The 11,688-nt window shown below is 42.3% G+C and overlaps 1 protein-coding gene across 1 annotated transcript; it reads right to left on the bottom strand.

Moving 5' to 3' along the window:
• Positions 1-42: 42 nt before the first annotated feature.
• CSUI_004913 (dna replication licensing factor mcm5) lies at positions 43-11,686 on the bottom strand (the record flags this gene model as incomplete). Its single annotated transcript, XM_068065094.1, has 12 exons — positions 10,251-11,686; positions 9,175-9,348; positions 7,728-7,774; positions 7,116-7,200; positions 6,195-6,395; positions 5,425-5,502; positions 4,256-4,445; positions 3,327-3,504; positions 2,322-2,429; positions 1,368-1,465; positions 1,154-1,224; positions 43-225 (listed from the first exon to the last, which is right to left on the bottom strand). Coding segments are annotated over exons 1-12 (1,752 nt in total), but the record flags the coding sequence as incomplete, so codon positions are not given.
• Between the last annotated feature and the right edge of the window lie 2 nt (positions 11,687-11,688).

Here is an 11,688-nt window from a genome sequence, read left to right as displayed (position 1 = left end):
AGAGTGCGAAAGAAAGAGTGAGAAAGAAAGAAAGAAAGAAAAAGAGTGAGAGAGAAAGAAGTAAGAAAGATACCTTGAGTTAAGGACAGTATTGATTCCTGCTTTACTGATAGAGATGGTTTGCTGTTCCATAGCCTCATGCATAGCAACGATGTCTCTCTCATCCATCTTGTCAAACTCATCCACACACACAACTCCCCCGTCTGCTAAACACATACATCCACCCTACACGAAGAAACAAAAGAAGAAAAGAAAGAAGAGAAAAGTGAGATAGATAGAAAGAAAGGAAAATGAAAAAACGGATTCTATAAGGTCATCTGGTAAGATAGGAAAGAAAAGCAATCTGCAAAAGATAGATAGATAGATTGAAGAGAGATAGGTGAACAGATTGAAGAGAGATTGGAGATAAATAGATAGACTGAAGAGACAGAGCGATGTGTATGAAATGTGAGGTAAACCAGAAAGAGAGAAGAAAGAAGAACAACACACAACTCCTGAGTGGATGTACAGTTGACACTGAAGAAAAAACAATGCATGCACTGAGGTGTATATACACACATCTCCACAGACGAGATCTCTTCATGAAGAAAAAAAGAAAGAAAGAGACAGCTCTCAGACTTACATCCATCCACCCTTTGCTTCCTCCTGGGTGAACACTTTCTTAACTCAAAGAACGAGACGAAGAAGAAGACCCTCTCTTCCTCTTTCTCGCACCCTTTCTTCTATCCTCTTTTTCCTCTTACAATGCCCCTTGAATCTGAGTGGCATCCTTCTTCTTCTCTTCTACAGCTTCCGCTACTGCTACTACTATTACAACTCCTACTCCTACTAGCTAGTGCTCCTCTAATCAATGATAGGGCGACCTTCCTCTTCTTCTTTATTCACCCGAAAGATAGCAGCAAAGCCCAGAAGAAGCTGTCGGCTACTCATTCGCACTTTCGCTTTCGTTCTATGGCTTAAATCAAAACACAAGAGTAAGACAGAAGAGAAGGGCTTCTTCTTCGCTCGCCACATCTCAAGAGTGAAAGATGTATGTTGACTTATCGACATGCAACAAGCACATTCATGTATGAAGAGAAAAAGAAGAGGTCTGAGAAGAAGCTTTTTCTTTCTTCTTCTTTTTCTTCTTCTTTGCTTGAGTGGTGTGACATACCTCGAGTGTAAATACACCTGTGCGATCTCGAAGTACAGCAGCCGTCAGACCCGCCGCTGAGCTTCCTTTCCCTACACAAAAAGAAGAAAAGCGAAAAGCACCTCTCGTTTCTTCTCTCTTTCTTTCCGTGTACGTCACGACTATCAGGAATCCAGAGATGACAACGAGGAAGAAGAAGAAGAACGAGAAGACGTTAGATGGAGGCCTCACTCACCTGAGGTGTATACGGAGATAGGGGCGACTTTATCCACAAACTTGAGAATCTGACTCTTCGCTACACCCGGATCACCTAGTAAAAGAACATTAATATCTCTAAAGCAACAGACACACACAAGAAAGGAGAGAAAGAAAAAGAAAGATATATGTGAAGAGAAATGGGGAGAGAGTGAAGAGGAGAGAGGAGAATGAATTAAAGATCGATAGATAGATTGGAGAAAAATAGATAGATACACATCTATTCATACGCACAGACACATACGTTCATACATTTACGGAGAGAGAAAATGAATCATACACATCTATCTCTCTCCCTCTTACTTCTAGGTACATGCCAAATACACTACCTATCTATCTCAATAGATGTAGAGACTGGTGGTTCGGTCGTGGCTGTTTTTTCTTCTTCTTTTCATATGCCTTGCTTTTGTGCTGGGAGTAGGGAGAGTCGTAAGAGCTATCTCCTAGCGATAGAACATTCCGCTTGTCTCTTTTTTCCTTTTTTCTTTCTTTCTTAGATCTCTCTTTCTTGATCCTTTCTCTCTCTTTATCCTTCTTATGAAAAGGATCTCTTCTTGTTTCTCCCTTGGTCTTTCTTCTTTTTTCTTATCGAAAAAACAACGAAGAAGAACTCACCTCAAAAGAGCCGAAGAAAGACAAGCTCCACGTTCTTTTCACAGACTGAAGGTGTATGCAAAGAGCTGCAATCTAAAGCATGAATAGCTCGCTCTATTTAAGAGAAATAAGAAACATGTAGCCACCTATGTCCGCACCGAAAGATAGAGAAAGAATAAGAACAGAAAGAGAAAGAGAGTGAAAGAGAGAGAAAGAGAGGAAAAGAAAAAGAGAAAGAAGAGGGAGAGTGAAAGAGAGAGAAAGAAGAGGGAGAGTGAAAGAGAGAGAGAAAGAAGAGGGAGAGTGGAAGAGAGAGGTTGGTTCGTCTTTTCCTTCGTACCCTCTAAGGCGTGATCCATCAGGAATCTGTTTTTGCGTCCCTCCGAATAGAAGACATGCGCATGCACGCTTCACATCCTCCATACCAAACAATGCTGGCGCTAAAGATCTTCAAGCAACACACAAGACACACACCGAAGACCCATATCCTTCATAGGCAGAAAGATACACAGAGAGAGAGATAGATTAAAGATAGATATAGAGAGACAGGTAAGTAGATCGAGAAGTTATCCCGAGAAAGAAAGGGTCATGATGACTCATTCATTCCTTTATTCTTCTTTTGCTAGAGACGCCCGATTACAGAGAAGCAAAGAGAGATACATCAAGAAACACCAACGGAATCTCCTCCTCCGACTGATCCCCCCCCTTCCTTAACGTCTTTTCCATCTCTCTAGGTCGATCCATATCTATTTATCTACTATATCTATCTCTATACAAATCCATATCTAGGCATGTATGTGGATGGATGTATGTCTCCATGCCTTGGTCCGTGCGGCGGCGGGCTCGCTTGCCGGAGTTTTGACGTGTGCGTGGGGATCCCCGTTATCGGTCGGCTTCGTTCGTTGATAAGTAGACTGAGAGAACAATTCTGCGTCAAATGCATCATACAGGCTCTACATTCAAAAATATAGAGAAAGAGAAGGGAGGAGAGGCCACTGGAGGCTGCGATTCTGAAGAATTCTCCTTTCGGACATGCATAGCCTTCATATAGGGACGGAAGATGATGTACATCCATGCCTCCTATCTCCTCTCTGCATGTACACCCATAGAGATATATACATAGATATACATACAAGTCACTATTCCAAAGAAGATATCTTCTCCCTCCTTCCACTCCTACTATTATCAAACCTCCAAGCACCAAAATCGATCAATCCAAGTAAGACAACCCAAGCCAGACACAAGAAAGAAAGAAAGACTCTTCTTCTCCTCCTCCTCCTCTTGCCTTCTTCTTTTTCTTCTTCTCCTTTCTTCTTTCTCTTCTTGCGGTTTGTATTGGACGTACTTAGAGATGCGTGAAATAATGTTAGGATGCTGAGCGAGGCGATAGAAGAGATCTCTCTGCTCCATTCTCTCAGCGTTGGTTGCGCTAAAGCTGAGGCGAGTCCTCGCTAAAGAAAGAAAAGACACTTTTTGGACTCCTAGCACGTGCACGTAATTCATGTGCGCCACATCTCCGTTGTCTACAAGACGACATACAAATACACACAAAGATAGAGACAGAAGGAATCAAAAGAATGGAGAAGGAAGCGCCAGGAAAAATTAACAAAGAAAGGAAGATCAACAAAGAAAGAAAGATTAAGAAAGAAGGAAAGAAACCCCCCAGTTGAGAGAGAGAAAGAATGGAATTGGTCAGGTGGCGAAGATGAAAGAAGGAGAGAGAAAAAGAAAGACAAGAAACAAGAGAAGGAGGACAGAAAGGACAAAAGATAATAAAGACAGAAAGAGTGCGAAAGAAAGAAAGATCAAGAAAGAAAGGAAGAGTGAGAAAGAAAGAGTGAGAAAGAAGGAAAGAAAGAGTGAGAAAGAAAGAAAACTCATTCTCTGAAGATACATGGCGACGTATGGTATTCATCCAACGTCGTCCACCAAAAGTGAAGCTAAAGTAAACGCATGCAAATGCAAGTAAAAACATAGACAAAGTTAGATAGATAGATGAAAAGCAAATAGATAGTTCAAAGATAGACTGGCCGGTACACCGATAGAAAGATAGAAATTTCGAGATGTCTAACACACCCGTGAAGGAACCTTCATGACAACCTCCGTACTTAACATACCCGCGCACACATCTCTATGTCTCTACACACATCCAAGACAACAGATATACGTATAGATACATACATCTATACAGCTATATAAATGTGAACAGCCGGCCTCTTTGTAGTAGAAGAAGAAAGCGAGAGGAAGATGAATAGAGTGTGGAGTGAGTCCTACCTGCTCGTCCCCCAGAAGAGCCGGCAGTAGCTGCACCTCCAGGTATGGTAGCTGAGAATCGGCCGTAGGGAGAGGTGATATTCGTCGTGAGAACGCCATGAATGATTAGGCGATCTCCTGGAAAAGCTTGATCTGTCAGAAACCGCGTGCAGTTCAACTGCATATGACGAGGCATATCACCCGTAGGCACCTACAAGGCAAGAGAGAAGAAAAGAGACACAGATGAACCGACGCAGTGAGGTGAAGCAAACACGAGAAAAGAACGAAGAGAAAGAGACAAAAGAAAGTCCTTCTCGTGTCCCTACAAGAACGCACACATTCAAAGCTCCACCACAGACATTCAGCTACGTGTACATACATATATATATGGACAGATATACACATATACATATTCATGCAACTATATATAGAGAGAGATATAGATACCTATGTGTGGAGACTAGGTAGGTCCATTATGGAGACCTCGGATATGAGACTTCCACCACTACCGTTACTTCTCTCATTCTTCTTATTCTTTCTATAGACACTACATACGTACATACATAGAGAGATATCTATATACACAGATAGATATATAATATATGTATAAATAGATAGATAGATATTGCACGTGCTAAGTATTTGATCCACTGGTGTATGTAGAGTACATACGGGTGCCGGCGACTGAGATAGAGAAGAAGACGAGATTGTCTATAGAGGAAGAAGAGTGAAAAGGCAAACAGAGAAGAGAAGGAAAGAGAGATAGAGTGAATAGAGGAAAGTGAGTTCCAGACGGAGAGCGTCGGAAAGAAATGAAAGAAAGAGAAAGGCATTCCAACAAATGCACATGTATGAAGTGCTAGGATAAAGAAAAGACTTCTCCTCCTTGTAGTTGGAGTTGTATTGAAGTGCAGTGTACATACACACAGGGAGAAAGAAATACCAGCTCTCTCCATGCACAACATATCGAATATACACAGACACAGATACACATATGTATAGACCTGGCTCAAACAAATAGTCATTCTTTTCTTTTCCATCCATCTTCTTTCTTTCTTCTTTCTTAAAAAGAGAGACAGAGACAGAGAGAAACAAGAAACTTCATCTAAGAGAAGAAGAAGAAGCGGGTGAAGATGGAAAGAGGAGAGAGATAGAGATAGAGATAGAGAGGTAGATAGAGAGAGACTGACGTCCTCTGGGAGTTCTTGAAGTTTGAGGGACTGAACGTCAACAAAACTGCATTCATTTGTCACGATAAAATAAGGATCCTACATACACACACACATACACATACACATACACACTCACGCTTTAAAACAGAAAGAACAACAGATAGACATAGACATGGATACACACATAGACAGACATATTCATACATACCTACATACGTACGTACACATACCAAGGATCAGAAGAAACATACACAAAGACGAACAGAGCATAGATATACACTATAGATATCCATCTACCGCTGTATCCATTTACATACCTATATATCTCCATTAATGTGTGTATATACACTCAAAGGGAACTCGACCATACGCGACCAAACCGAGCCTCTGTGCCATCCCCTACTAGCCACTTTTCCTTTCTTTTCATGTATCTTCGTCTACCTCTATATACAGAGACATCTACACCCCCCCATACACAGATATCACCATCATGTCATACCTACTTATCTCCGGACTTACTCCATCTATCTCCCTGCCAACTATCTATCTATCTATCTCTTCATGCCCATATATTGCAGCGACCACTCCCCACATGAAGAAAGAGGTGGGTAGGAGGCATAAGAGAAGACCCCCGTCACACAACGCCGTAGGACTTGCCTCTTGTATGGGATGCTCCTATATACACACCTATACATACATACATGCACATCTTCTCTCTATATATATATGTAGATATATATATATATATAAGTGAGAGGAGGAGAGAGAGACATCTCTTTGTTCCTTACAGGTTTGTTTCTACAGCCAAGATCTCCGAGGTCTTGTTCTCCCCCCCCCCCTCCAATCCCACCTAGACCTCCGGCTCCTGACTGGCTCGACACTCGATTTTGAGAATATAAGCAAAAACGAGGAAGTTGAAGTTGTTCTCGCCATTCAGGTAGAGGCAAAATCATCTTATGATTGCAGTAACGACACTGAATTACAACCGTCTGTACATACACCCCAAATCGCAACGACACCAGCAGACATATGAAACGTCATACACACACCCTAGGTATACACGCATACGTACAGACATACATACATACCCACATAGACGACACTACATAGACATACATTCATACATGCATACATACATGCATATCTATTTATACACCCATCACTCGTGAGAGAAAGATACAAAGAGAAACGGTACACCGGTAAGAGAGAGAAGTTCGTTCCTCTACTTCCCCGATTGACTATTCTTCATTATCTCTCTTTTTCTGAGAAGAGATTGTTCCTATAGAAAGGACATCGACAAAGACTTAACGTGATCCGCTATCTCTCTCAGTAGATGCATGCTGGAGAATCTCTCGACACGCTCCAGAGACTCCCCGAAAGAAGGAGCAGGGAGATCCTTCACCCACATCAAATGGAGAGAAGAAGAATCAGACGCAATGTGAGAAGAGACACTGAGAGATACATAGCCGCATGTCCACATGAAAAAACACCAGCTAAATTCTTTACGAAGAAGAGGAGGAGATGCCTCCTCTTTCATGTTCTTTTTCTTTCTCCGCCGATAGAGTCTCTGACTATCTATCTCATCGAGAAAGAAATCTAGCAAACAGAGAGAGAAAGAAGAAGAGATGCGAAGAGCCAAGACAGATAAAAGGAAGGTGAAGAGAGAGCACCTGTTAGAGACACTGTAAGTATCTTCTTCTCCCCCTTACTTGGAGTCGACATGCAGGAGGTCTCGAGGAGACGATAATTCCTGTCGTTACGATAAACTGCTCTTGCTGTCTAGATAAAAGATGTCTAAAAAGAAAGAAAGGAGAGATCAGGGGAGGAACAAAGCGACAAGAAAAAAGATAAGATAAGAAGGCTTCACAGGAGGACGAGGAGGAGAGGATATGAGGAACAGAGAATGCATGCATAAGTGAAGGATATGGAGAAAGAAAAAAACAGGAAGACAAATAAAGAGATATACACCAAAAGAGACAGAGCACTAGGTCAAGAGAGAGACCAAGAGAACGACTTGCAAAACAAGAGCGTTTCTCTCTCTTCGTTCTTGTACACAGCGAAGGAGAGAAAGTTGCGCAACTTCCGGAGATTTCTTCGTAGCTCCTCTGTCAAAAGATGAAAAGGTTTCTTTTGACTCAATCGTCATGACGGTGAATGTAACAAACAAGCTCCAAGACGTTCGGGCATGCATGCACGCATGCATCAACCGCCTCCCCGGGTGTATATACACCACAACACTTTAGTTCGTGCACGCGCCAACCTTTCCTGTCCCCCCCTTCTGCAGCTTCTTTATTCATTTGTTTTGCTCTTCGGTTTTTTACCTGATAGGTGTGTGAGCCGCACTGGTATCCATCAGATTGATTTGAACCTGCAAGAAGCAGAGGAAGAGAAGAAAGTGAAGAAAAGAAAAACTCTCCAGGAGCAAGACAGGAGAAACTGAGTGTATCCAAGGAAAGATACGTTTTGAGGAGAGACAGAGAGAGAAAGAGAGACTGTGCATACGCATCGCCGAATCACCCCCGGGAAAGAACAAGAAAGAAGAGAAGAGAGATACAGACTCTCCTGAACTGTTTTGCTCTCTTTAAGAGGACCGAACTTCATTCCTCCAACAGAGGACAAGAAGAAAACAAGAAAAGGAGTTAACAGGAGAGAGAATTCCAAACAGAAGAAAAGCAGGCACGAGCATACCACCACGACAACTCTAGATAGATACGTCAGCACAAGAATCACAGGGAGGTATTCCCAAGCACGACAGAAGAGATATCTTTCTTGTCTCTCCCTCTCTCTCTCTCCCCACAGAGAGGTAGATCGGGCTACCGCTATGTGAAGGGTGCTTCGTATCATTCAGAGGTCTCTCAATCTATCTCTACGGTAGAAGAGAGATGAAAGCAGACTGCATCTGACTTGCCTATGATCGGCTTGTCTCCTTTCAAAAATGCATACGTGATAGGAATGTTTAGGCTCCCCAAATAGACATCCTTCCTTTCTCAAAATGCATACAGTGACAAGGCGTTACTGCTACTACTACTACTAGTACTACTCGCACTACTCTTACTACGTCATGGAAGTTCGTTTACTCTGTCTATACATGTAGACATCCATATACCTGTGTATGCTAACGATGATATACTCGTTAGGATATAACATGTATCTCTACATATGTATAAGTCCTGTACACCTCCCTCACTGAAGAGAGAGAAGACCATCTACAAAGGTACATATAGAGACGTGTACATGCACATATATACATAGATCCACAGTTGACGCAGATATGGCCGCCTTCTACCATTTCATATCTGTACACACAGAGAGAGAGAGCAATCATTGCTATACATCTTCCCTATTCGTATAGATACAGAGGGACAGTCAGCATACGCCTCGTCTATTTCTGTGTAAGTACATCGAAAAAAAGAATACCACATCGACCGCCTATATCCAGACGTACACGTAGAGATAGAGCCTTAACATAGCATGCATCGTCTATAGCTATCTCTCTCTTTGTGGCCACATCTTTCTTCACACATACAAGTTCATCCATATATACATATTCATACCTACAGATTCATACACAAATCCTCATACATCGGTTCGCTCTCTCTCTCTTAAATACCTACATCTGATATCTATAGGCCTCGGGAGGTATGACTGTATATGTATCTGAATTACTTTCGGGGAATACACACGTACAGTCCGTATAACCTGTGTATCTAGTCGCTCCTGCGGGTGGATCTATGTGTCTGTATGAAAAAAGCTCTCTCCTTGATTTACCTGTACGAGGCCTCTTCTTCCTCTGCCAAGAGGGTCGTTCTGTCCTCCCCCTCCTAGGGCTCTTCCACCCCCTAGCAGTCGGCTATGATGAGAAAGGATCGCACTCTTCTCTATCACATCTTCGCAGACTTTCTCGCATACAGGAAGATACACTAAAGGACGTTGCGTTAGACCCTATAGAGAAGAAAAGAGATGCACCAAAGAAGAAAGAGAAAATGAAGGGTCAAAGAGAGGACGACAACAACATCCCTCCCTGTTCATCTACATATCGACCGATGTGTACATGTCTATGTAAGGGTACAAATAGGTCTATTTAGACCTTTAAGGAGACACAGGTTACAGATGGATACACAGACATGTATGTGGAGAGAATAGGAAAAGAATTCGAGCTGAATGGTGTTTATATGCTAAGTTCTGTGTATACTATGCTGTATTGGAGCTCCCCTCTCTGCTATAGACAGCCCCGCTGCCACTTAGCTGTCTGCTGCATGCGATGCGAGGAGAGATAGAACGTCTAGATATGTAGACGCTCTGCTTTTTGTCACTGCGCTAAGAGGTCTCTACTGTGCTGTCTAGACACTCGGTTCTGATCTAGCTTTCTTGTGTAGTCTAACAGACAGAAAGACCCACTCGGACTGTACACACACTATCTATCTTTAATCTATCTATCTGTCTATCTATCTAGCTATCTATCGTTCGAACTCTACATAAACCATCTACTCGTCTCTATATCTATCTGTCTATTCATCTGTACACAGCTAGACGAAAGAAAGAGAAGTTAGTTCCTTTGGGAGAAAGACAGAGAGCATCATAAAGCCCGCTACTCTTGTAGCCTTTTAGGAGAAAGGAATCTCTTTCTCTATCTTCAGTCATTCCACCTCCTGGTGCTTTCTCCTCTTCTCTTGCGAAGAAAAACAAAGGAGAGATAGATAGGTAGATTAAAGATATATAGTTAGATAGAAAGGTTAACGATAGACAGACAGAGGGAGAGATAGATAGATGGAGAGATGAGTTGATAAGAGATATATAGGTAGATATATGAAGGAGAGAGGGGAGAGAGAAAGAAACATGTTTACCTTGACAAGTTGATGAGCGAAATCAGGAGGAGCGGCATGCTGTCTCTTTTTACAGTAGGGTGTATCTACACACTTCAGATCTGCCTCTTCGATATGATGCTGATAAGACTTAAGATCGCTTAAATCGACATGTAAGAGACAGCTATCATTCTTCTCCGCTTCAGCTAGCAATCGACGCTTTAATTCTCCTCCTCCATGATGTAGATACTGTCGAAAGTAAAACTTCATTTGCTGGATAGAAGGTAAAGACGAGGGAAGAAGAAGAGCTGACGGTGTAGAAGAAGAGAAACCCCCCTCTTCTAGACGAGAGGTATTAAAATAGATAGGTTCGCCTTCCATGATGGTAAGAGAGAGTAAAGAGAACGTGCGTGTCTTGCTTGTCTCTTTCTTGAAAGGTGAAGAAAGAAAGAAGTCTTTAACTGGGAGGAGGCGCGGAAGATCGGAAAAGATATGGAATGAAAAGAACGAAAGATGAAAAATGAAGAAGATGAAGATGAGATGAGAGAGGAAGGGAGAGGAACTAGTAAATCTTCAAGACAAGGAATGATGTGGAGTTCCGGAGAGAAAAGAGGAAGAAAAAGAAGAAAGAGAAAGAAGCTTCTTTCTACCTATATACATAGGGGCTTCAGAAGTAGGTGCGTGGATTTGCCTGTTTATCTAGGTGTGTCTGTCTGTCTGTACATACACCTGTGTGGAAGAAGGCCTTGATAAGAGCAATGAAGAGGAGAGAGTAGAGAAGACAGAAGAGAAGGAAATGGTGTAGAGAGATGTCTATGATTCGTACAATCATAGGAGAATGACAAGAATCTCGGGTGTACATACACCTCAAAATGCTGTGGTGTTCCCTCGTAGCGAGCCAAGCCCTGCAACCACAGAGTTGAGAGGAAGAAAGGAAAAGATAGGAAAATCGAACCAAAACTTCTTTACACTTGGTACACTCCCTCTGCCTCTTTAAAAGAAATAATCCCCAGATGAGGCCAAAGAAAAGAGGACATGAAAGAAAGAACTGAAGCCCGAGGAAGATGAAGAAAAATGACAAGCTTAAAGAATTCCCTAGCAATCGACGACAAAAACCATTCGATCCGTCCCCCATTCATCATTCACTTTGAAAGTCCCCAAGGAAGGTTAAGTAAGAAACATCACCCCTGTTCGTTCCTTTTAGTCATAGGAAGCGAGAGAGAGAAGAGAGTGAGAGATAAGAGAAAGAAGAAGAGATAGAAGAACGCGTGACTGAAGTCTCTACCTGATAAGAAGCTGTTCCGTTGTTTCGCAAAGAAACAAAAGGAGAACCCGAAGAAGAAAGGAAAGAGGGAAAGATTTTCGTTAAACCAGACAAAGAAACCTCACGTTGAGAGGCAACTCCCTGTGTATCGACATTGTACATACACCCAAAACGTGTATATACACAGCGCGTGCCTGGGAAAAGAAAAAGCTAGGG

This window comes from Cystoisospora suis, assembly GCF_002600585.1.
Source record: "Cystoisospora suis strain Wien I chromosome Unknown contig_2353, whole genome shotgun sequence".
Classification (NCBI taxonomy): domain Eukaryota; phylum Apicomplexa; class Conoidasida; order Eucoccidiorida; family Sarcocystidae; genus Cystoisospora; species Cystoisospora suis.
The sequence above is the reverse complement of the archived record's forward strand: the minus strand, read 5'-3'. Positions and strand labels throughout refer to the sequence as shown.